Here is a 26,232-nt window from a genome sequence, read left to right on the forward strand (position 1 = left end):
ATACACATGGTTGAATGGATAAAGAGATGATCAGTCAAACCAAACTTGTGGGGTATGTGACTTCGGGCTGCTTCTACACTAAAGTTGAGTTAAAACGGCATAAAAGACCTGCAGATAAATCTCTGCAATGCATTATCAGTAAATCTAAAACAGACTGGCGCAAAAACAGTTTTTAGGCCACGTCTACTGTGGCATTTGAACATCAACAACTGCTGCCGTTTGACTCCATCCCTATCAGTAGATGAAGTTCAGTCGGTTGTAAATGTGGCGAGGGGGGCGGACGAACACAGCGGGACTCTCCTCTGCTGTCCTGCGTTAACATTGTTGTGGAACGACGTCACAGCTCGAAAATGAAGGCGCAGAGGCAGCCATTACTGGAGCTTCTCTAATTATTTTATTCCAAATAAATACTCGAGGAAAACTCCCATGGCAAGAGCTACAAGTCAGCTGGTAAGTGTTGCAACTGTAACGTGAATAACCGTTCGAAGCCGGTGCTCAAAATGTATAGTGCGAGGGCTGTTTGACAACAAATAGTTAGGTCGGGCCTTCTTCTGAAGAGCGGTGCTAGCCGCAAAAGATCGTTTAACGTTACGACTCACTAGCTAGCAACGTTAGCTCGCTAATGTTGGCTAACACAACACCTAATGTTTGCTATGTTAATCGGGGTTGTCCAACACATGGCTTGTTTCGTGATTAAAGCTCTTTGTAAATATTCGGTGCTGATTTAGCATTTACCTTCGCTTGGTGTTCGTTTTATGGGATGTAGAACCATTTCCCGTGGTCAGAATCTGTTGGCTAACGTTAGCTATACGGGTTCGCGCTTTCGAACGATGCTGCTGCTTGCTAACAAGCTAACATTAGCTTTATTTCGTTCCACCTTTAGTTAGAAGATAGCATTTTAAGGTGAACGTTGTGTATTCCGACTGTCAACCCATTAACTTTCAAATTTTGACATTCATGTCAGCGTACTAACTATGAACATGACTAAGTAACGTTACGTGAAAACAACATCATGTTTTGAAGTTACTTATCTGTTACCTGGCTTGCTAACGTTAGCTAATTGCCTGGCTGTTAGCGTTAAGTTTATAACTCGCTGTCAGCGATGGCCGGCATTATTTGACAAGGCAGCAGGAGCTAACGTTAGCCTGCTAGCAGGCGTTAGTTAGCAAAGAAAGTTCGCACAGGCCTGTTGTTGCCCGAGTACTCAGGGTTAGGTTAACGTTAGCTGCTGTCTTCTATCAACAATTACATCTTTGACCAATAGTAATGGATCAATAGATAGTTATATGGCCAGTTGTCAACCATACAGTAAAGTCCGGATAAGGCAGCTAAATGGCCACACCTTGGTTTTGAATGAGAAGAAGCTAGGCCAACTAAACTAACTAACGTTAACTGAGTTGTAAGCTGAACAACATCACCACTGACTGTTGCAGTAGTTCAGCAAGTTAAAAATAACTAACGTTGGTAGAAGCACCAAACTGTTTACTGGAAAGCACAGCCTGTCGCTGTATGTTATCTCTGAGTCTTCAACAATCATTTGGTGGGTTTGTTTGCGTTAGCTGCCATGTCAGTTTGATCATTTACATACAGATTTGATGAGTTCAGTGCAGTCGTGGTAGGTAGTACACCTGTCACATGAAAGCAGTAACTTTTACATAGTTTTTACAACTTTAACACTGGAGGGTGGGACCACCAGGCTCAGAAGTGGCTTCTTCAATAGTCATTGCATGTCCTTATCAATTTTAGACTTTGCTCCTCAAGTGGTCTCACTTGAAATTATTTATTTAAGTCATGATATCCTACCAAGAGTGTTAGCTGTAGTAAATATCAAAAGTGGCGACCTTGGAAAGTGGGTCTACTCTATATGGTCCAGATCCCATATCTTCTGGAGTTATTCACACATTTTCTGGAATAGATTGGGTTATCGCTTGTTTGCAGTAAACTATATACAGTCTACTGCACCAGAAAATGCCTTAAATTGTACATAATAATATGGGCTGTTTTAATATATCACTATTTGCTGTTTATTTCCCATCACTATTGGGTCATTTCTTTCCCTGTTTCAGAAAGTATGAATTATTATGGACTATAACCAAGCAATTGCTAAATTTCACAGAATTAAAATACTTAAAATCCCAGTTCAAATGACAGTGCAAAGTGCTAAACATCAAAACGTGTCATTTTCCACAAACAGATATTCTTTAAACAAATTGACATTGTTAGCCATTCTCACTGTTGTTGTTATTGTTATATTCTGATATTTATTCCTAGCATTCATATGGTTGCTACATAAGGTCGGTCTAAACTTGCCAGCAAATAGATTGCTAGTGACAGTGAAGGGATCAATCATGTATTTTCAGTAGTAGTTTTTGAGTGCATTAAAAGGTGTGTTTTGACAGTTGTAGACTAGGATGCACAGTCCCCCATATTTCTCAAATTCCATATTTCTAAGTAATGTTAGACTATTTAAACCATGTATGGACACAAATAACAAGAACTAAAACTGTATTGCCTTGACTTATATATTCTCAATCCTTTCTCTCGTTTCAGTATGATGTTGTGCCCATTCAGCCCAGTGTTGTCATCTGTTCCTGCTCGCATCCATCAATGGTAAGAAACCACCCTGACTCCTGCTCGCCACTTGCTATCCCAGGCGCAAGCAGTAGCCACTGTCCCAGCATGGAGGGCTCAGCCTCGGAGGCCCGTGCTGTAGGAGCGTCTGCCAGCAGCCAGGTCTCAGACCTCCGCACGCAGCCGGCTGTCCAGACCCCTCAGCCACGCAAGAAGAAGCCAGAGGACTTCAGATTTGGCAAGATACTGGGAGAGGGCTCCTTCTCAACGGTATGTAACTTGCATTCCACTTAGTTCCTGTATTATACTTGGGTAGATGTTGCTGCATGCTAGAATTCTTTTGATTAATGTACTTGGATGAGTCATTCTTAGTTCAATGTAGGAGAAATGACAAAAAAGGCCTTAAGAGTTACTAGATTATCTCCTAAGTCTGTCAAGATAGTAACATGCCATGTTATGTTTTTTTCTATTCTTTTATTCTAAGGTTGTCCTGGCAAGAGAGCAGGTAACAGGGAAAGAATATGCAAGTAAGTAATAATGCCACAGCTTTTGGAGAATGCATTGAATTACATTGTATTATCAAGATGAAAAAATTACTGGGTGTATTTTTACTATTACATCCTGAAATTTTCTTTTCTCTCCTCCAGTTAAGATTTTAGAGAAGCGCCATATTATGAAGGAGAACAAAGCCCAGTACGTGAAAAGAGAAAGGGATTTGATGTCAAATCTAGATCACCCATTCTTCGTCAAGCTCTACTTCACATTTCAAGATGATGAGAAGTTGTGTATCCTTTAACGAGTACAATGTTATAAATTAATAACTAACCAGTTGTTTTTGACCCCCCCCCCCCCCCAACCTCAGATGGGAGTTTTTAACAATTGATTTCTTGTAATCACAGTGATCCTTAACTAGCTATTCTTAGATTTTGGTCTCAGCTACGCCAAGAATGGAGAGCTCTTGAAATACATTCGCAAAATTGGTTCATTTGATGAGACCTGTACTAGATTCTACTCAGCTGAAATAGTTTGTGCTCTAGAATACTTACACAATAAGGGGATAATACACAGGTAAGACTTTCTGTTTGTTTTAGCTGTAATGGTATTTCTGTTCTTTTTGCTGTTTTCCTTTATATAATTCCTCAAAAAATGTCAGGCGTTTGTTTTCCCCACAACTTATAACTTGTTCCTTTCAGAGATCTGAAACCAGAGAATATTCTTCTGAGTGAAGAGATGCACGTCCAGATAACAGATTTTGGGACAGCAAAACAGTTATCATCAGACAGTAAACAAGGTATAACCACATTCCTGATTTTATTTTAGTCATGAATTTGGTAGGTTACTTTCAGTGAGCAGTATAAACATATTCATGTATTAATATAATTTATTTGTATTGTTTGGCAGCAAGAGCAAACTCCTTTGTTGGAACAGCACAGTATGTGTCCCCAGAGCTGCTAACAGAGAAATCAGCCTGCAAGAGGTAACGAGGTTTGGCCATCATACAACTCATACACTTGCTAATCACTGTTCTGTTTTTATGTTTGTCAGATAAAGATAGCATCACATCTGTAATTTTATTTCTCCATCTTTTTTTTCTCTTAGCTCTGACCTCTGGGCTTTGGGATGTATTATCTATCAGCTGGTGGCTGGTTTACCACCGTTCAGAGCTGGGTAAGTACCAAGGGGATGACGCTGTCACAGCTCAGTTAATTTTCACTAATTCATGCTTTAGTAATGGCTGATAATGTTGTATTGCTATTTTTCCCGTTAAAGTTAATTGTGTAGGATTAATTCAAGTGCAACAAATGCTAGACGTGAGAATAACATCGCCCCAATAATAATCTAGCAAACAGTATTTCACTTGAGGCACACTTCCCTTCAGTCTCCCTTTTTTTTCTTTTTTTCTTTTTTTTTTTCTTATGTTCCTCTTGTGTTTCATATATTGTAGAAATGAGTACCTAATATTCCAGAAGATAATCAAGCTGGAGTATGAATTCCCAGAGAAATTCTTCCCCAAAGCCAAGGATCTTGTCAAACAGCTTTTGGTGAGTTATTAAGTACTATAATCCAAATATTTAAGATACAATGAAATGTTACTGATATCTTTGGGGATATTAATTTGGTATATTAGCTATCTGTGTTGGTGTTGGTTATATACAGAGAAGTGCTTTTCTGCTGAATGAAAACAGATCATATCTATTTGTTTTTCCCTCAGTCACTGGATCCTTCCAAGCGGATTGGGTGTGAAGAGATTGGAGGGTATGACCCTTTGAGGCAGCACCCTTTCTTTGATACCATCTCCTGGAGTGACCTACACCTACAGACACCCCCCAAGCTCACCCCCTATCTGCCAGCCATGTCTGAGGATGATGAGGACTGCTATGGAAACGTAAAATATTTTATGACTCTGTAACAATCCAGATCTGTTTATTTTCTGGCCAATGTTTGCTTATTCTTGGGAAGACAGAGGTGTGATACCTTGTTCAAAGTTATAGAACCCCCCAAACCTTGAACAAACACAAATCTACCGCTAAACCTCACTGTACCATTTTTCACTTGTCTCATTTCCAACCTCAGTATGATGATCTCCTGAGCCAGTTCAGCAACATGCAAGTGGCCCAGTCCAGCTCATCACACTCCCTGTCGCCACATGAATCCACGCCCCCACAGAGGTCCAGCAGCAACATCGAGCAGTATATCCATGATCTGGACAACAACTCCTTTGAGCTGGACCTGCAGTTCACTGAAGAGGAGAAGCAGCTATTGCTAGATAAACAGACCACTGGAAACCCCTGGTAAACCCCTCTCTATGTGTTTCAACAATGTAACCCTGTTGATGTGTGTATTAGAGTGCTCTTCATTATTTTTTATTTGAATCTGAATTGTGTTTGGATTAACATTTACCTCATGTCCTATAAATATGGAACGAAGTTAAATTATAATGTTTTTTGTAGTAAAGCATTTGTGTAGCTATAAATACATACATTGAGTGAAAGGGAGAGGGTGTCAGTAATATGATTTTGTTTATTTACACAGGCACCAGTTTGTGGAGAATAACCTGATCCTGAAAATGGGCCCAGTTGATAAACGAAAGGTGTGTGAATTCAAGCCTGCATATTTGAAACCTCTATATTACATTATTGTATATTTATTATATATTTAAAAGCTTAAAACCTTCCAAGTTAAACCTTTTTTATAGGTAGCTGTGTGTTTTCCAGTAATAGTTGGCTCAGCATCAGTGAAGTCACTTCCCATGGCATTGCTCGGCCTACTAGCATATATGAAGTAAAGGGGGAATTCCCTGCTGTGGTGTAGAAAGTCTCTTTGGCATAACAGCCCCCTCTGTTGGTGAACCAATGTCTTGAGCCATGTGGCATTCCATCGCAGGGTCTGTTTGCTCGAAGACGACAGCTGCTTCTCACTGAAGGACCACACCTGTACTACGTGGATCCTGTCAACAAGGTCCTGAAAGGGGAGATTCCTTGGTCCCTAGAGCTACGCCCTGAGGCCAAGAACTTCAAAACCTTCTTTGTTCACACGGTAAATTTACTATTTAATTCTGATGTCTGTCCAGCACATTTTCCTCCAGTAACATGTTGATACTTGCCCACTGCTAAGAATCTCTTCTCAAATTTAGTTCACTTTTTAAGTATTTTTCTTCCTTCCCTGTGGTGTTTGCAGCCTAACCGAACATACTATTTGATGGACCCCAGCGGAAATGCTGACAGATGGTGCAAGAAGATCCAGGAAGTGTGGAGAAAGATCTATCAAAGGCACCAAAACCCTGGCCTATAGGAGTACAGTTCCTCCTGTGGCCACTCCTCTTTAGCTCTGAGGCCAATCACTGAGCAGAGTAACACCCTCTTTAGTGCCCTTCATCACCGCAGTGTAAACAAACTCTTAGAGACGCTGGCATCTAGACCTTGTTTGTTTTCCTGAGTAGAACCATGGGAAAAATACAACTTTGGATTCAGGGTTGCTTTGCTTGTTCTTTGTGCTCTCTGTGAGGCTTCTATTGCATTTTTCCATGTATGGATGATAAGACTGCCACCATGCACATCTGCTTTTTGTACATTCTGCAGGGGGAATAAGAAGGGCAAGCCTGTCCTGTAGAGTGACACAAGCTTGGGTACCGCTAGGACTATCTCAAATGCAAGGACTGGTTTCCTGCTTCAATGATACCATAACACAAAATCTAGCTTTTGTGAACCAGAGCCTATCCCGATATCTTAATTAAACCATATCCTAATCCTACATTGTACGTGCAAGCTGTAGTCAGGCCCCACTTTTAGTGCATATACTCCATAGTTGTAACTGATACTGTAAGCTGATTCAGTCTCACACGTTTACCAAACTCAAATCCTATATATATTTTTGTCAGAGCCCAAATGTTCCCAAGGTATTTGAGTTGTTTTTTTAGTCTCTTGGTACTTGCTTATTGCAGTCCAGTTAAGGTCTCTATGTAACCAAGCAGAGTGCCGGTCTGCAGTGAGACATGGGTCTGAATCAGTCTCTGTATAAGTGTGAGCCTTCAATTGCCGTTACTGAGGATGTATTGCTAACAGGGGGCGGGTAAACATGCCACTAGCTTGTACTTCCTAATCATAACTTGCTTATCTTTCCTGCATGGCCAGTTTTGTAGCTCAGCCTTGTCCGCTTCTCTCTCCTAGGGCACTGGAGTTATAGTTTATTCAAGTTTAAAGGTGGGTATTTTTGACTGCATTGGCAACCATAGCGAATATTATTGGATGATTTGGCTGTTCTGTACCATTCACTGGCTATTTCTTTGTGGTGTGAATTCTTCAATTTCTTTTTCGGTGGGAAAGTCGGCTCATCTTCAGTACGTCCTATTGAAAACAAAATCTTATGTGCTGACCACCCTGTGCTGAACAGAAAACTTTCATCAACAGAGATACATACACATACTATCATTCTCGGAAGCAATCGCAGAAAAGCTGTTGTCCCTGGACAAGATGGCAGACCTGCCTCATCGGGCTCATTAGCCCGTCTTTCTGGTTTTGTTTTTTTTTTTTTTTTTTTTTTTTTTTTTTTTTCCATTCTGACGTTTGGCCCAATAGAAATTAAAGCGATTGATTTAACTTGTGCTCTTGTTTTAGCAATATGTATTATCATAATGCTTTTAATTTTTGACATATTACCTTAAGGTCCTTTCCAAAGGTCCTCTTCCTTCAGCTGAGTCTGTGTGTGCAGTGTGTGACTGGAGTATAGGTGAATAGGACCCTCTGGCCCTGGGGCCCAGGGCTCGATGTGGTTGGATGTCAGTTAAAGGATATCTATCTGATCCAAATAACCGATGAAATTGCTGTATCTGTCTATAAAGTTGAGAAAGCACTAGAGAAGTGTTTTCCTCTAGTTAGAAAAATTGTTTGAATCAAGTCGATGGCAGTCGGTTACATTGTGTATGGAATACTCTACCTGGCTTGTAACTGACTAGAACTGTGATGTACAGATGATGTATTATTAAAATCTGAAGCAAGTAATGCAATGATATTAGGATACAGTTTTTGTATTTTTATTCTTGTATAAGGTTATTTGATGGCTATTGTTTAGCCTCTAGTTCATTCTGTGTTATTTAAATTCTAATATATGAATCATATTTGGATTGAAGTCATGTTCAGGGGCCATGTTGTGTATGTATTGAGATGTAAAGCCTTTGAATGTGAATAATTATTGTAAACTATAATATTTTACAGCTTTTTTCTTACTATATCATACATTTTCTATTTGCTCAGTGATTTAATCATATTCTGATAATTTAATGAATCTGTTCATTCTCTCTCTGATTATTTGTGCGCTAGGTCAGTAGATGTTGAATGATGAATTTTCCACTTAATGCTTGGTAGTCCAGTAATTAAAGCATGTAGGGATTTAGGCATACAAATAAAGCCATGTGTCCTGTCTTCTGTTAAAAACCACAGTCATGACACAGTAAAAGCAGCAGCATTCAGTGGCAATGGCATCTCACATTTTTGCAGCATGTAAATAAAGTACCGGCCCGTTATCAGTGTTTGTGTGTCGTGAAAATTACTTTAATACTCACTAAATGCAAAGACCACAGGAGGAAAAAAATATCCTGGTTGGTCTTGAATACTTTATAAGCCCTTTTTTTATGTAAATCATGAAATCCTATGCACCAATCACATGAATAGGGTGTTTATCGCACTAGCTCATAAAATGTTACTTTGATGACATTTCCAGGCACTCAGGGGCAAAAGATCATTGCTCCATACTGAAGCGTCAGTAGATCAATCTGGGAAGGACCTCTTTCCTCTGGAATAATTTATGCAAGTGTCTGTCAGTGCCGGTGGAGTGGGTTAGTAGGAGTGGCCGAGGGGCTGGCAGCCTGCTTTGCATGAATCGTGGACTCCAAGTTAGTGGCTGCAGCTTAGATATTTCCTGTCAGCCGCACAGACAGAGCCGAGGCAAGGGCGGAGGAGACGAGGAGAGGGATGGCAGAGAACAGCTCCGAGACGAGCGGCTCCGTTCACCGGAGATGTTTGGCCCATTCTTCGGCGGAGAGAAACATTTCATCCGGTGTCGGGGCATCGAAGTGGATTCGACTAAACGTCGGGGGCACGTATTTTTTAACAACGAGACAGACGCTGTGTCGAGATCCAAAATCATTTCTGTACAGACTGAGCCAAGCTGACCCCGAGCTCGACTCAGACAAGGTAAATGCTAAGCTAGTCCCGCTAGTTAGCACTTATAGTTAGTAGCGTACTTAGTTAACTACATTTTATTTTCCACTAAAATAGCTTTTAATTGTTTACCCGATTTTTTTACAAGTTAGAGTGGTTCATGGCTGGGCTTACCAGCTTGCTTAGTCAGATAATCAGCTTTGTGAAAAATAGTGTTTATTCAAAAACTCAGCGCTGAATCGTTTTCTGTGGCTAGCTAGCATTAGCTCGCTAAGCTAGCTAGATTCCGACAGTCACCACATGACATACGATCTCGCTGCTAGCCTGTGTGTGGAGCTCGTTCGTGATGTGTCTCAATAATATAAGAGGCCATGTCTTGCGGTTACCTATATGTGTCGTTAAAGGTGTCAACTCTTTGAAAAATAAGTGCAGCGTTTTCACATCTTTTTTTTGTGTGTGAATAGCAAGTCGCCGCAGTAGTTGGAAACTTTCCCCGTCTAAAGCCGATACATTGCGTTGCAGTGGTCGAGGTGTCAAATAGTGACAGCGAACAAAATTTTCTCTTTCTGGATAGTATTGACATGTTGACAGTTCTGAGTATGACGGTAAACGATGTAAAATTGAATATAAACTTTCGGTGGGTTATTTCACTCGGCTTTAACAGTCAAGAAAATTGTAACAGCTTTAACTTGAATTTGGCTGTAGAATAATATTCCAATAACCAAAAAATCAAACAGATTTTAATTTTAAATCATATGCTGTTTGATACACTTACCACCTATAGCTCTTTTTTTGGCCTTTCCACTGAACGCAGTGGCTACAAGCGTTAGTCCTGTAATTAACCAACCAAACAACCTACATCTATAAGACTTTATTGCTCGCTCAATTCGTGTTTTTCCCTGCCTCTCCTGAGGTTAAGCAGTTTCTTGGCTGTGTTTGCGCTGCAGTAATCAGCCTCTGTGCTGGTGGTGAGGCTCCCCTAATGAGTGCATAAGTCATTGCCAAGTGGGGTGAGGTGCTGCTGACAGCTGAGAGCTGGGGGATGAAGTCACTCATCTCCCTGACTGGCCTCAATGCTCCAGATCCAAGCTTCTGTTTGTCCATCTGCCACTTTTAACGGCAGTGTGCTTTCTTTAAGGCCTGCAGTATTGTCAAAAACAATTTACCAGTGTCTGTATGCATAGTGTGATGTGCTCTGTTTTTCATTTTACTGTCCCATTATTCATTGTTTTCATCTGTTTGCACGTTTTAATCTTCACCCCTGCCCCCCTTTATGCTAAGCTGAAACCAAGGCTCATCTCGTATTTTCATGCAAATATCTTAATCTCTAAATAATCAGCTTGCTTTTTTGTCAGTTTATCCTCCCATGAGCAACGGATCAGTCCATCTCAATCCCTTGCCTTAAGTATGTATCACACTCTCAAGCCATTGCTGTACCTTTCTCCTGCAGACAGTCTGGTTTAAGATAGCTCCCAGTAAAGGAAAGATTATTATTAGAAATTATCTCTTGCCACTGTGTCTCAAACTGTATGCGTTTACTTGATTTTGTCTTATTTGCAACTGAGCCAAGAAAGCTGTGTTTTGTTTTTTTGTTTTTTGTTTTTTGCATCACACACCGCTGTGTGCGAATAGGAAGCCCAGCAGAATGACAGATCAGTGAGGAGCTCTGTTTTTGGGCGAATGCAGTATTGTGTTTCCAAGCCAAGGAAATGAGTGGTTCAGCTCTCAGTCACGCAGGCTGACGTGCTTCAGCAGGACTCTTGAGGAGAACTGCATTATTCATGTTGTTGACTGGAGCCTCTTTTGCACATTGGGGTAGACCAGGGAGAAAGTGGAGGAAGTGCTGTCACGTGCACAGCCCTAAAAGCTTATAGGTCGTCTTTTTTAATTGGTCATCCCAGAATTGGAAAAATGTCACTGATTGCTGTCATGTTAGTGATATTGTTGTGAGTATGTTTGTAAGGTTTGAGTGACTTATGACCTTTTCATGCTGAAAGGTCATAAGCTGGCATTGCCCTCAAAATTGTCAATTGTTGAGTGAAGGAGCTACGAAATGCACATCAAAGGGCATCAGTCCCTTTGGCAGACTCCTGCTCTCAAACTACTCAGCTCAGGGCCACTCAAGTAGAGAACCAGCTTTCTAGCTGAGAGCTGCATCAATTTTTCAAGCACCCCATCACAAAGGATTCTTGTTCCTTCAACATCTTATTCTTTTCATATTCATATCCATTTGCTGCCCGAACAAGTTCTCTGTGCAGCATGTGTGAGAGAAATATGGCCGCATTTAGTGCCAGATTCAGGTTGTATGTCATGCCTGAGCAGACTGTGAGAGGCAACGTAAATATTTAACGGTGATATCGTCTCCTACTGCTCTGTCTTCTGGCAGGAAGTGCTCAACAGGGCACTGCAGAGTGCTATTGGCAAATTAGGTGCGACTCAAGCCTTTATCATTCTAAAGCAAGTTTATTCACTAAAGCCAGGCACCTAAAATTTATTGCCTTGCAATAAATTAAAATGTTGCCATCTTGAATGTTCTACTGCACTACAAATCTCAGTCATCAATGAGACCTATCTTTCACCTCTAGCTTCTTTTTCTATTGCAATTCACATTTCTCCTTCTGCCTAGAGAAAGCTCCAGGTTGCACTGATTTCCCGGCTTGCCAGCTTAGCCTTGGAGCTACTTAACTGCTTTTCATCATGACAGCAAAGCTTTTAGGGGACTTTTAAAGGGAGCTGTTCATTTAGTACCTGAAACACTTTGCGGTGATATATTGTTCTGCAAAATGCACTGATGGTGTTGCCTTGCAGAAAGACGAGAAGTTCCTCCCAGCCTTGGTGAAAGGTCAAACATGCGTTCATGTGTTAAATATTTTTGAAATAGGAGATAGTTTCACATAATATAGCCCTGATGTGATGTCTGTATTATTTAAAAGATGAAGGCCTCTTTGACTATGCCATTACTGCTTGTACTCCAGAGAGACTCCTGGCTCCCACTCTACATGGATCAGACTTCCACTTGACTAAGTAGCTAAAGTCATGTGACTTAGTGGATCTACTGCAACACATTTAAGCGCTGTTTCTGCAGGGGGCTTGTGCTCCAGCTCGGCTGCAGTGAAGGCCAAGCTGCACTTGATAATGCTTTCATTCTTTTTATTCTTGGCCTGAGCAAATCGGAATGCCGTCACGTGATAGTGGTAATTGTTTTTGCATCATGTCTTGGTGTAGTTTGATAATTACTTTTAACCATCTGTCCTATTATAAGAGAGACAATATAAAGTTTTGCGGCAAATATCTCAGTGTTGAATGGTTCCACGCAAAGTTCTGGTGTACATCCATTGTTGTAATCGGAAGCAAGCATGCAGTGACTTGTCAATTTTGTTGAATTAAATATTGACTGTCAGTGTTAATGTGTCTGCAGAAAGCCTTAGTGGACATCATGTGCTTGAAGGGTGGGTCACCGGGGTATTTCCTGTGGGAGAATATGTATTGTGCCTAGGAGAAGAATGATAACATTAATACACTACACTTCCCTCTGTTGTGACGGCCATCCTCCTAATTGGCTTTTGTTTGCCTAGATTTTTACTTATTTTCAGTTTGAATTAAGTCATGATTAGGCCTGATTTAACTTGGTCCTTGTGACCGTGTGTATGGAAGGCTTTGCATTTTGAATATTTTTGCACGGCCAAACCACAAAGCACCATGTAGCATGCTTGACCTACACTTGGCTGACCTATTTCTGGTGGTTATTGTAGGTGGTGTTGACACTTGTCAATGTATTTTTTGCCATCATTTGGTCTGTTTGGTTTGGCTTTGTCCCATGTAGGTCTATCATTTTTTTTTTTTTAATTTATAAAAATCCATAATTTGAGGATTTAGAGTTTGTCAAAATAGTTTGTTGCTTTTAACCTTCAAGGTAAACCTGTTACTCTTTGCAACCATAATATTCATAGATGATGAGTTTGTTTTGTGCGTCATCATAGTGTTACACAGAAATGGTGAACTTTCTCAGGTTGCACTTGAAGCTTTTTAATTCTAATTTTTCAGTTTGCAAATCCTTTCCTCACTATCTAGAGTACATCCCAGCAGCAGCCCTCCTCCTATTCCCTCATTGTCCCCACCCCTCTGTTGCTCAGTGCTCCCCAGCCTGGGCCCCCAGAGACACAGCCTTTTTGTTTTTAATTAAAAACACTGTCCCCTTTGTGTACATGCGTCCACATCAGAGTCTCCATAATCATCTTTCTCTGACCTGGGGAACGGTCACCCCAAGTTCCCCATAGATACATGTGCACCCAGAGAACCAGCTACAGGCTTGTCAGCAAAGCCGGTCAGGAAGCAGAAAGTTTACAGAAGTGTAGAGTACACAGACGATAGCTTTGTGTGTTTGGTCAGTGAGATTTTTTTGTGGCAGTTTAAAATAGTTTTTTTTAGCGCAGTTGACCTCACCGCCAACACTTTGACGTATTATATTATTGTAGTAGGATGAGCATACGTGTTACTAATAACATTAACAATAAATGTGTTATTCAAGTGTCCCAGTGCTACATTGTACGCACAATACCAGGAACCCTGAAACCCAAGTGCTAACTGGAATTCAGCTGTTATTAAATGTCTTCTGAGACAAGGGCACATACATTGTCTCATAGCGATCCAGACACAGAAAAAAATCCACAGAAAAACTTACACGACCTGTTGCTGGTTGGGGCTTTTTTTTGTTTGTTTGTTTGCATTTCTTGCCTTTGTTGGAAAGTGGATAGTGTGGAGTCAGAGGGGAATTGAGGGAGAGAGAGGGGTATGTGCGACATGCAACAAAGGTCTTGAATCTAACTGGGAACGTGGCAGTTGTGGTATGTGCCTTAATCACTGGGCTTCTGGTGCGTCCCCAAAATATAGGTTTTAACATTTTAATTCCCAATTTCAATTTCCCCCTAATATAGTCAATTTGAAAAGGTATTTGCGAAAAATCCTATCAAACTTAGAAACTGAATTATTTAAAATGATTTCCCCTCTTGAAGCACAAATGGAGATATTTTTCTGCCTGGGCCTCACCAAGTTTTTGATATAGCAGTGGTTCCCAAACTGTCCTCTCACAGAGCCATTGCAGTAAGGATACACATGACCAGGGGAAAAAATGTGTGTGGAGTGAAACTATTGAAACTAAAGATAAATAGAGCTTTTAAATGGTCAAACACAGGTGTAACCAATAATATTTTTAATTACGGGAATGGCGCCATTGCTAATGTTGTTACTGTTACCAGTGCTTTTCCTGCTATGACAAGTCAATGTGCCTGCTGTGAAAAGGGTTTACGGATCTGATACATTTGGGAACAATAAAGAAACAATAGTGCTCTGGTGCTGGCAAGATTGACATAGATTTGACAGGGAAGAAAAGGAAAAATGGCTGATGCTCATCGGGCAAACATGTCTATCAAATCCATAGTATGAAGAAGCTTGTCTTGCTCTCCAGTTCACTCCAGTTCATGTTTTGTCAACATAATTCTATTTAGCCCCTTTTGTTTCTATCCTCCCCAGTACTATTACAAGTTGATAACAAATGAAACTGTTTTTAGCTTCCAAAGGGGGGAAAGAAAGAAAAAGGTTAGGAACTGGAAATATTGTAAAGTTCTTGGTTTAATAAATACCTTGATGGGCTCATCACATGTTTTAAGTAACACTCAATAAACTGCCATCGTGACTTTTGTACAGAAAATTTGTAATATCTATTTTATCTCCACGGTGATGGAGCATAGCAGTTGTATGCAAAACTATGTAGCCATTTTTAACGCATCTTTGGGTAGCGATTTTGATAAAAGAATTACCAGTGGTAATGTGGTGGCCATGTGGTAAAAAGAAATATTAACAATTAGTGCATGGTGCCTTTTGCTATGCAGAGAATAATAGACAGGGGCCAAAAGTAGAAGCTTAACCTTCTACTTTTGGCCCCAAAAGTAGAAGGTTAAGAAGGTCAAAATCGACCACCAAGTTCAGTGGGGTTTGAATGTGGTGAGTTGTTCAGCAGTTTTTGCCTTGTCTGTTTCCCCCATGGAGGCCCACCTGCACTTCTGCCTAAACTTCAGTGACTATGAAAATGTAAGGAACTGACACAGGGCAATGAGACCAGAATAGACCTCCACTGGGCTCCGGTCGGATATTTTTGCCTTGGAAAGGAGGTCAACCAGCTAAGGGGGTTCAGAGATTCATTACAAAAGAAAATGCAGTGGGACCATTTCTCATTACTGGAAAGATTAATGGGTTTTGAGTTTAATCCATCTCTGGACTTGTGAACAGGAGCTATGTAGATGTGTTTGTCAGGGAAGACTTTTGGTCATGGCCTGGAGTGTTTGAGAGTATTGCTGTGTTTTTGGGTAAATAATGTCAGAGGTTGCACCAACCATCAATGCTGCTAATTTGCCAGGATTGGACTCCAAGCCATATAGTCAACTGATGACAAGGCAAACAGCCTGTAGCATTAGGGGATTAGCGCAAAATTTGGTCAAGGTCTTTCCTCTGCACTGAGTATTTCTCTAAATGTCATACATGTTGTCATGCATGTTTGACTCACTAAATGTTACATCATATTAAACAACTTTTAGTAGTAAACTGGTGTCAGCTGCAGTAGTTAGACAGCTGCTCAAACTGACTTTCATAGTGTGTTTGAGGCCAACTATGTAACAGACCAGATTAGGCTAACTGTTGGTTATAAGTCAAGGTGCTTTCTTCTGGTCCCCTTGGTGGATTCAGCCTGCTGTTCCAAATCTTTTCTGTTCTGCTCTAATTGTTTTAGCCTCTTCTTCCCCCGTGAGGCAAAGACGGTCTAATCACAGTACTTACAGAAATAGGGGAATACCCAGTGGTTGTGAAGGAATCAGGATCAAACCCAAGGCCTGGGGGAACAGTGAAGTGATATCCCAGAGCTGTTGTGTGTGTGTGCGGCTGTGTGCGCACATGTCTTCTCAAGTCCTGTAGAGATTGTCAGCACAGGACACCGTAATTCTCATCCCTTGAGTTTTATTCACTGATGCACAGTGTTGGGTTTCTCCCCCAAATTACGATATGGTAGATTAAGGTATGCACCAGCTCATTGATTCTCATTTTAAAAGAATTGTCTGAAATTCTAACCAACGGTCAGACAAGAAGATTGACACCCCTTTTTCACTGTGTTTCCATACACTCCCCTGGATCACAGAATTAAAATTGATGTTAGTGTTCTGTAAGTGTGGGTAATGAATGTTGGACTGTTCTTTAAACGAAAACTGACAGTGAATACAGTGTTTTTCTATTAATCTCAGCCTCTTTCTTTTTGCTTTTCAGGATGAAACTGGGGCCTATCTCATAGACAGAGACCCTACATACTTTGGGCCAGTGCTTAACTACTTGAGGCATGGCAAACTGGTGCTCAACAGGGACTTGGCAGAGGAAGGTAATGTCTCGGCGGAAAATTTAAGAAATATTTTCCAAATCAAAATACAGTTGGCAATAGCACATTAAATGCATTGAAAAACTCATTAACATTTGTTTTCAATGTTTATTGTTGAGTGATTGTTGTAACACGTAATGCTTTACCTACTAAACAACAGCGATGGCCACGATTGCAAGGAAATAACAGAAAAGAATTTGGGCTATTTTTAACAATTCATGCCTGTGTGTCCATCTACATTTCAGTTTTAACAGAACACAAGTACAGTATAAATAATTAGTTTGTTTGTTTGGTTTTTTTTTTTCAGATGAATATAGATTTAAATTCATTTTGTCTAGTAGCATTTCTCCAAAACCATAAAGTAGATGCCATTTGTTTATAGCCTAAATCTTTAGTAGTAGTAGTAGTAGCAGGATATGCCGGCTTAAAAAGCTGAATTGTTTCTTTTTCACCGTTTGAAGGTGTGTTAGAAGAAGCTGAATTCTACAACATCACATCATTAATAAAGCTCATCAAGGACAAGATCAGGGAACGCGACTGCAAAACCTCACAGGTATATGAAGTTCTTCAAAGTTCAGATAGCTTCCTCTATGAATGTGACATTTCTGTTCCATTTATTGGTGAATTGTTATTTCTCCCTTTCCAACCAATTTCTCATGTGTTCCTCTTTCCTCTCAGGTTCCAGTGAAGCATGTGTATCGGGTGCTGCAGTGCCAGGAGGAGGAGCTGACACAGATGGTGTCTACCATGTCCGACGGTTGGAAGTTTGAACAGGTAAATCTCTTCCTGCAACGTCACAGCAGCAATCCTCCTTTCATGTGCTTCACCCCCCCCCCCCCCCGCTATGCTCACATTGACCCAGTGAGTCCAATTCTCAATATTGGAAAGCCAAACAGCAAATCGCATCTTTCTCAATGTCCGCATACATGATCCGGGCAACCCTTCTGTGCTCTGATTGGTTGTTGCAGCTTGTCAGTATAGGTTACGGGCGGGCCCACCAGTCAGAGTTTCTGCTGATTGTGTCAAGGGAGGTGAAGGGAGAGGAGTCTGCTTTGCCAAACAACAGCGGAGAGGTGTGTCCCACAAATTTCTGTCCACGGGCTGGTCACTGCATGGTCCCCATGTTGTCCATACACACCCCGTTGGCCATTGTTTGTCCCAAGTAGACACTTAGCTGTTGGTCTTTTTTTCTTTTTTTTTTTAAGTCTATTCTTTTTGGTTCATTTGTACTGCTTGCTCACCACTGAGGCTAAAACAATATGACAACTTTTGTCTTGTCTGTGATTTTATTTTTATTTTTTTTTTATATTTTTATATATATATATATATATATATATATATATATATATATATATATAAAATTTTTATTTATTTTTTTTTCATCCCACATTCACAGTGTGTGTAAGCTTGTCAACAGCTTTCTGTGTTCTGCTTTGATGTAGCCACTTGGCTGTTTTGGGGGCTGTGCTGTCATATAGTGCTGGATGTTTAGGGGTGAAACTTTTGGAAAAAAATGTTTTATCTTCCAAGCAGGTAATGTACCTTGTAAGTGAGCTAGATTAAAACATTAGCAGTCAAAAGTCCAAGTTTACGTGAGAGTTTGTTTTCAGCTGAAACTTCCAAAGGCTAATTTTTCTAATGAGAAAACACAGGTTTTGGTGTAGGGAGTGTTTATTGGATGTGTGAATGAATCTGTCTGAGACGCGGGATCATTGGATCTCCCGTCAGAGCTGAAATCTCGCTAATCTCCTTACACAGGTCAGATGGGGAAACTCCCTAGAAACACTCCTTATGCAAAGCCTAAAGCACGGTCATCAGCCCAGGAGGGTCTTTTGGGAAGATGAAGTTTAATGACCTACTGGCTTCTTTAAGTCTCCATAAATATAGAGAGTTTGTAGTTTAGGAGTATTTTACGCTTAAAGTTGTAGGATCTGGTGTGTGTTGAGTCTTTAGCAATGTGACAAGTGGAATCTATGGTAGCTAGTTGAGATTATTTGGTCTTTTTTTTTTTTTTTTTTGCTGTGTTGATGCCTACTGTAAGAGAGATCACTTAACAACAACAAGTCTCTGGCAGCAGTGGCTAATGAGGTGATGCGTGTCTGAACATGCACACCTGGGTACTGAGGGTATTCATGTAGCCTGGAGTATGCGCACACGTAACATTTGGCAGTAAAAGCAGTTATTCAGGAACAGGAATGGCTGTTTTTTTTTTTTTTTCTTACGTTTTTCAAGGTGTGCATGCAGTTTGATTATAAAGATCTGATTGGTCTCATCCCTTCATTTGCCCTCTTGTGTCCTCTGTGTCTTTTTATTATCAGACTGATGTGACTGGGAACAGGAAGAGTAGAAGTTACCGTGATTATTTTTAAGATGTATTTGAAGATGCCATTTATAGATGTACATAAAAAAAATACGATGACACAAAGCATATTTAAGAATGCAGCTCCATGAATACCATGCTGATATTATTGATCTCAAATTATTTGACAGTGGAAGCATTTGAGAAAATCCTACATTTGCCGTCTGCATCACGGTACTACTAACAGTCAAATGTGAAGTCACAGACTAAAAATGGAACTGAAATGATGAATGGGAGTGAGCTACTTTGTGGTTTGCTCCTTTTTATTTGGTTTGTAGGAGATACTGTAGTTTTCAAAGCTTCAGTTTTACTTCTTCACTTTAAACAAGCCTGGTCCTATCAGGTAAAATCCACCAGTTCCCATTGATTTTCAACCAGCATGTTTGCTTCCTGTGGTCCCTGCACTTGTATTCTGTCAGTGACTATTTGCTGATCATGTTTTCTTTCCACAGTGTCTTTGTGCTCTTTCTTTCATTATGATTACCTTATTTTTGTGGACCACTGATTATTTTAACTTCTGTGTTATTAATTAGACAACTCAAAGAGTTGTCTAATTAATAATCTTTAATGAGTGTTTTTAATTTGGATTTCCATATTTGCAGGTCCTGAAAATACTGTTTTTGAATTGCATTCTTTATAAATGGGCTGACAAATAGTCAAGCAAATTTTAATTCAGCCATTAACTCTTGAATTTGTTTTAACATATCTCATTTTAGTATTCTGGATTAAATTGTTCAAGTGGGGCTCCCTGTTGGCCTAGTGGTCGCAGTGTACCATGTAATTGTGCAACCATGACATCCTGGGCTTAAATCGGACCAAGAATCTTTGTCATGTTTCATTCCCACCCTGATCCACATTTTACGTCATGGGACATTGCTATCTATCTAATTACAGCAAAAAATGCAAGATAATGAATCCTAAAAACAAACTTCAAAGTGAGATTTATACAGACAATACTTAAATTGAACTGTATGAACTGTTTTGAGCTAAGTCTAATTTGTGACACATTTGTCCAAACTGCTATTTGTATTATATTGAGAAAGATAAGCTGCAGGAACATGTAGACTCTCTATGCTCCTTGTTTGGTCGTCAACCTGTTTCACATTACTTGTAACGTCTCCCTACCTGTGTTTTCCCACCATGAGTAACCCAGTTTTTGCCTCTACTTCATCAGTCTAAGGCTAAATCTTCCCATGTGCTCTGCTCTCGTGTCTCTCCATAGCTGGTCAGCATAGGCTCCTCTTACAACTACGGAAACGAAGACCAAGCCGAGTTCCTGTGTGTAGTCTCCAAGGAGCTGCACAATCAATCATATGGGACAAACAGTGAGCCCAGTGAGAAGGCTAAGGTAAGTGTGTGTGCGTGTGGAGAGGCCATCCATAGCAAACATCTGTGAATGATTGCTTGTGCTGGATGTTTTAAATGCACTTCATTTATGAACTTGCCACCAGGGGACTGAGGGCACCTTTAGTTTATTGATGAGAAACCTCTATGAATGAGAACATTGTGAATATTCAGTGCTTCAGTTAAAAACTAGACTTTAACCTTTTTTGTATCACCTGTACCACAAGTGATTAAAAAAGAGTAAAAGAGGAAGATAAGATGTATAAATTAAAGCAAAGCTGATATTAATATTAATTGTCAAACAATGCTCTTCTTATTAGATTTGGGTATGAAGAGAACAATTTCATTTTGATGTCATTAATAGGATCACAAAAAGGTGTTTCTAAGTGAATTAACCCGGTGTTTAGAACTATGTCATGTTACATTTGACCTCAAATTAAAAAAAACTCCAAACAGTGTAATCTGTGCTAGGGGTATTAAGAGAGCCCAGGTCTGCAGATTAGTGGAGCAAGGTCTGTCATTTTCTCAAGGGCTTTGGGAGCAAAGCAGGAGGCACGCCCTGAGGAATTCAGGCTCCCACTAGCTTGTCCCCTTGGGGGGCCCCACTCCTTGAAGGCAGCTACACATGAAGAAGCACACGTTCAACCTATGTTCATGCTGCCGTTTATTTTAATATGAAAATGAAACGGTACCAGTGCGTCTTTCAAGCAAATGTAGAGAAAGAGCAGAGACTTTGTTGTTAGTGTCCAAACTCAGTCGTTGAATATGACGGACTTTTGTACAGTACACAAAGAATGAAAATCTAAAATTCTTAGTCCTTTTGTATAGCAAGCATGTTATTTATTTGTGTAAATGGCTGGATTTGCAGGTGTTTGTAACAAGTGAATTGAGCACATTAGAAAGCTGTCCTTGGATAACATGTGCGTGTGTTTTCTTGTGTTTTGTGTCTTTGAGTTCTACATAGAGACACACTGAATGTTGTTGTTAATGTTAATCCCCTCTGAACATGACCCATTAGTTTTATTTTTCTCCTTGTTCTCCTCCTACGTGTTACTCCTCCATTCATTTCCATTGTTTTACAACATGCCTTTCTTGTCTTCTTCTGTGCCGTCTGCATGCTGCATGTTGCTCAGAGCGAGGACGAAGAGACAGATTATGAAATGAATGACTCTGATTAGGGTTGAGCACTTATGACTCACTGGTGAGCGCTCAACTGCTCGTAGTGCCTCCACCGCAACTCCTGAGTTTGTCCTCCTCTTCCCTTCTGATGCCTCCTAGATGCATTTTACACTACTGGAAAAACATCAGATACTTATACCAGAGTTAAAGTGACAGAATTCGGGTTGGAAATCAGCTTTGGCCTTCAGAGTCTGCAGGCCAAAGCTAGATGAAAAGCCAGATGGTTCCTGCTAAGAACGGCCAAATACTTTTTTGCAGATGAAGATCTCTTTGAAACCAGATGCGACAAACTTGATTTGTTTCAGTAGTGTAAATAAGACCCTTGTAATTATTGTCATGCTCACAGCCTTGGTTAATGGAGGGCATGCTGAATCATCAGCTGCTGCAGTTTGACCATTGTCCTTCATTCAATGACATTGAAAGAGGGGGGTACTCTACTCCCTCTGTCCATTTCATTGTCAAAAGTAGTAGTTGTAGTTTTGCTTGGACAGCACTGATAAGTGATGCAGTAACCCCTGTGTAGCTTTATAGCTTTTACAAATGATAAACTTCCATAATTGGTAGAGCTCAGTGTGATCTCTAGTTTACTTCCTCAACAGAGTTGTATGCTTTATGAGGCATTTAGACAAAACATTTTCCTTTTTTCATTTGGTGTTTTAAAGAAATTCAACCGATCAAACTATTAGCGCACTATAATTATTCAGTAGGTCGAGAAAGGAAAGATGGGGAGCATAATTTATAAATAGTAGTCAGTGCATGAATGTCACATTGAACCTACAGTGTTAAATCCCAGTAAATGCTCGCACAGCGTAGTTTAGACAAGATTATCTCTTTTGTGATCGCCACAAAGTCCCAAAAGAGAGAACAGGTGCACCAGAAGTCCAATGAACAACCAGTTGGCAGTTGAAAAAAAAAAAATGCTATGCTTTTTAAATTGACAGCATGCAGTAACGAGTGTTTTGGTAACTTTGGGGGGGGGGGGGTCTGCTCTGAACCAATACTATTTTACATTATAATTTAATTCCACTGCTGTTGCCTTGATTAAGGCTTTCAGTTTGACTTTTGCCCTTCGTCATTCAGGGGACTGTGGTTAGCTTCAGCAACATGTCTTTCCAGCATCAAGGTTTCCTACTTTGCATGAGCTCACCCAGAATTTGCTCAACAGCAACATAGTACATAGTTTCTAGCACAGCTTTTATTTTCTTCACTTGTGCAAGCATGTCCCTTTCTCTGCTCCCTATTCAGCGCGTTTCATTTAGCCAGCACTTAGAGTAAATGTATGAATGCTTCTGGCTGGAAGAGAGTATGTGGCGTGAATAATTGCTTCAGTAAAAAAAACAAAAAACCTATACAAAGTGACTTTGACTAGAGAAATACGGGGGGCTGTAGAGATTTAGCACTGAATGACTTTCAGAGCATGTTGTACGTTGTGCTTTCGTTCATTATATCATGCTTTTATCTCTGCAGATTCTTCAGGAAAGGGGTTCGCGGATGTGAAGAGGACTTAGTATTATGAGCTCCAGGTGTTATGATGCAAACATATCATCTTTGTGGAAGAACGTTTGGCACAATGGAGATTTAAAGGGGGTGTGCATTTATTTTGTTGTTGTTTTTTGTTTTTTCCCCTCTCCATTTTTTTTTTTTATTTCTTGATGTTAATAAGTCTGTTTACTGACAATTTGTGCCTGTACGTTTAAACTGGACCTTTTGAATTAGCGGCAAGTTTTTTTCTTTTCGAATTGAAAGTAAGGAATTGCAATCTACAAATGTTTTATGCTAGAAAATATGGCCGTCATCATATAAGGCCAATGATTCACTCAGGGTCACCGATTGAATTAACTATATCCTCAAACTCAAGGGTCTGGTAAGGGATCAGTATGGTCTTTATAACTCAAAACTATCAACTCAAAATCATTGTTTAACGATGTTAAGAAGGGAATTGTGCATTTATTTAGCGCATGTTAAAGAGTTAGGCTATTAAATGTGAAATTCACCCAAAAAACAAATCGATGTTTTTCCAAAGATTTCAAACCGTTACACTGAGATTTGTGATCATGAGGATCCCAACTATACATCACACATTTTGTCAGATATAGATGAGGTGGCATTTTACTTTCATTTAAAATATTTTTTCAATTACTTTTCGTGGTCAAAAAAGGAACAAAAACCTCACTATGATTTGACTGTGTAGGTTAAGGGGCATTAGGTAATTGATATCCTACAGGGCTTTTATTGGTGATGAGCAAAAGATCTGTAAAGAAGAGAAGAAGGTCCTATTTTTGTGCAAGATTCACTTTCTTGGCTTGAGAAGTAAATGTGTTGCTACTGTAGCTTCTTGTGGCACCATGTACTCTATCTTGAAATCTTAGTAATCCAATTACCCACTGATATAATTATAAGTATAATAATAAGTAATTATTAAATTTTCAGAAAGTCCACTTACCTGTATTATAAGGACGGAACTTTTTAGTATTGGAGACACATTTAACCACACACGTTAATTTAAAATATTTCAAATTAATATTTCTAGAGCTTCTGCAAACGTGGAATTTTAGTAGTTTAAAGAACTAAAAATTTGCTCTCTAAATGTTGTAAAGTGCAGCTTTATATCAAGTTTAATCTCAAACATTTTTCTGACCTTGTAGTTTAGTTTGAGACCTCATGTTCATAAATCTAAAGCTAACTACAAAAAAAAAATCAAAGGTGTTTCAAAAATGAATTCAATTTTATATTGATAATATTTTTTAAACGTCAATGTCTTCCAATGATGTCCTGTTTCCTGTCAGGAAAAACATCCTTGAGACAATGGCTTTTTTTTTTTTTTTTTTCTCCCCCCTACTGACTTCTGAGTTTTCCTTAAGTTGTTTATTTTGTATGTTTGAGGGAACATTTTGTTTCAGATCCTTTTTAAGGGGAAATAATTGTTGTGTTTGACGTTTGGGGACTGGAACTGATTGAAGGCAGTGGTGAAGGACTTTCTGTTCATATCCAGAGGATTTTGTTTTGATGTAAATAATCCAAATTCAATATTAATATTTAACTCTTAAGAAAAACTGCACGTTTTGTACACTGTATAGAAAACACAACTTCGAATGGAAGTTGTTTATACTGGATCTTCAAAAATTAGAATGACAATGTTAACTTCTGTTTTGCATTGTTTGTACAGGACTAGAGATTTCTGAGTTAGGGTTGAAACAGTTGATGCTGAATACGGTGTCTTTCACTGACAACATGCCTGGAACATGTTTTGATAACCAATAACAAAGCTATACTTGGCTGGCTATGAAGTTGACTGTTACATTTAAAAACAAATGTATTTTTTCCTGCAGTGTGATAGATTCTTCTGAGCATTTTGAATTGTGTAGATTTCGTACACAGCATTACAAGCACTACAGTGGAAAAAAGAAACACTGTGCACATTGCTTACAACCTGTAATGTTGTTGATGTAAATACTGCATTTTAGAACACTTTTTTTATAGAAAGTTGTTTTCAGGTTTGATGTGTGGTTTTTGATAGGTTGGATATTTCATTCACAAATAATAATTTAGTGTTGCCTTTTTCCCAATGACCAAAATCCAATGTCTTATGTGTATTGTACACATTGTTTTTAGTGTCAGGGATCAGTAAACTTTTCTTAATGCTGGCACACTTTGTACATATACTTGTTAACGACACACAAATCTCCATTTACTCACATGTACACGTATAAACTTGACTAAAACAATTTTTATATCGTTGGGGAAACAAGTGTGGATGCATGTTTTTGATGATGCTTTTGACACACACACACACACACACACACACACACACACACACACACACACAAGGGCTTTTAAAGTGCAAAATTTGAGATCTGCAAAGAGGTTCAATCAAAGTAGACTGGATTTCCTGCCAGAGCTAGGCTATGTTTACATTTGCTATAGTATTTTGAAGCCTTCCAATTATGTACTGTCTTGCACTCTCTCACACACGTTAACATACATCTGACTTGCGTGAAAGCACCAGGGCGTAACTAGCGCTCCCCACTCCACATGAACTGATACTCACAGATGTTCACAGATACTCCATCCATTTCTGAAAGCCTATGCTTGAGCGTTGCAGACAATCTTGCTTTCTGCCCTCTCTGTTGGCAGAGTTGCTCACTTTTAATAGGATGAAACTTTACCTGTGTTGGTTCAGCGCTAAGGTTTATCTGGGTCTTCTTTTGAGTTTTTTTTTTCTGCAATGAGATTTAAAGTGTTTTGTGTTTGATTTGATTGGTTCAGTTTTAACCTCATTTTGACAAAGGGGTGTTTAACCCCTGTTCTTTCGCAGCTACATTACCGTTAAAGCCCTTCACAAACAGGTTGTCCGGATGAGCATTTGGCATTGATAATCATTTCATGTGATGGAAAAACTTATCAAATTTGTAGCTTAATGCTTTTAAGTGCCCAGATTTTTTTGCATTCAAGTTATAAACCACAGACCACTGTAATGCATGATTGAAGATGATCACACTTGTAATCCGAGGGAATGAATGTGTCATTTTTCCTCAATCTAACAGTTACATCGATGAATAAGGTTCTCATATCACTACATACATCACTTCTGTATGATCTTATGCAATGTTAAAAATGTACAAACTAAGTATGAGGTTAAGGGGATAGATCAATATGGTCTTGCATAAGGTAAACACAATAAAAATGTCATTCAAATCTGTGTGTATATT

At 39.6% G+C, this 26,232-nt stretch overlaps 2 protein-coding genes across 3 annotated transcripts; both read left to right on the top strand.

The window, feature by feature from the left end:
* Positions 1–85: 85 nt before the first annotated feature.
* On the top strand, positions 86–8,082 carry pdpk1b (3-phosphoinositide dependent protein kinase 1b). Its single transcript, XM_040135828.1, has 14 exons — positions 86–450; positions 2,551–2,841; positions 3,056–3,098; positions 3,219–3,356; positions 3,495–3,639; positions 3,765–3,862; positions 3,973–4,048; positions 4,171–4,239; positions 4,517–4,613; positions 4,784–4,957; positions 5,146–5,363; positions 5,605–5,662; positions 5,956–6,108; positions 6,250–8,082. The coding sequence occupies exons 1-14, from the start codon at positions 427–429 to the stop codon at positions 6,361–6,363; spliced, it is 1,698 nt and encodes a 565-aa protein (XP_039991762.1). The 5' UTR covers positions 86–426; the 3' UTR covers positions 6,364–8,082.
* Positions 8,083–8,819: 737 nt separating this feature from the next.
* kctd5b (potassium channel tetramerization domain containing 5b) lies at positions 8,820–26,196 on the top strand. 2 transcript variants are annotated; one of them, XM_040135826.1, is made up of 7 exons: positions 8,820–9,260; positions 16,536–16,644; positions 17,103–17,194; positions 17,320–17,415; positions 17,610–17,714; positions 20,223–20,348; positions 22,991–26,196. In XM_040135826.1, the coding sequence occupies exons 1-7, from the start codon at positions 9,039–9,041 to the stop codon at positions 23,018–23,020; spliced, it is 780 nt and encodes a 259-aa protein (XP_039991760.1). In that variant the 5' UTR covers positions 8,820–9,038; the 3' UTR covers positions 23,021–26,196. The 2 variants fall into 2 exon arrangements, with proteins under 2 accessions (XP_039991760.1, XP_039991761.1); XM_040135827.1 differs by lacking the exon at positions 17,610–17,714 and having other exon boundaries at positions 8,828–9,260.
* Positions 26,197–26,232: the final 36 nt, after the last annotated feature.

The sequence above is a fragment of the Xiphias gladius genome, chromosome 9 (assembly GCF_016859285.1).
Source record: "Xiphias gladius isolate SHS-SW01 ecotype Sanya breed wild chromosome 9, ASM1685928v1, whole genome shotgun sequence".
Taxonomy (NCBI): Eukaryota; Metazoa; Chordata; class Actinopteri; order Istiophoriformes; family Xiphiidae; genus Xiphias; species Xiphias gladius.

Coding starts and splice junctions, on each gene's coding strand:
- pdpk1b (XM_040135828.1), top strand. CDS start 427: ATGGCAAGAGCTACAAGTCAGCTG. Junction 2,842..3,055: donor GAGAGGGCTCCTTCTCAACG/GTATGTAACTTG, acceptor TTTTATTCTAAG/GTTGTCCTGGCAAGAGAGCA. Junction 6,109..6,249: donor AAACCTTCTTTGTTCACACG/GTAAATTTACTA, acceptor TGGTGTTTGCAG/CCTAACCGAACATACTATTT.
- kctd5b (XM_040135826.1), top strand. CDS start 9,039: ATGGCAGAGAACAGCTCCGAGACGAGCGGCTCCGTTCACCGGAGATGT. Junction 9,261..16,535: donor CCGAGCTCGACTCAGACAAG/GTAAATGCTAAG, acceptor TTTGCTTTTCAG/GATGAAACTGGGGCCTATCT. Junction 20,349..22,990: donor AGCCCAGTGAGAAGGCTAAG/GTAAGTGTGTGT, acceptor TTATCTCTGCAG/ATTCTTCAGGAAAGGGGTTC.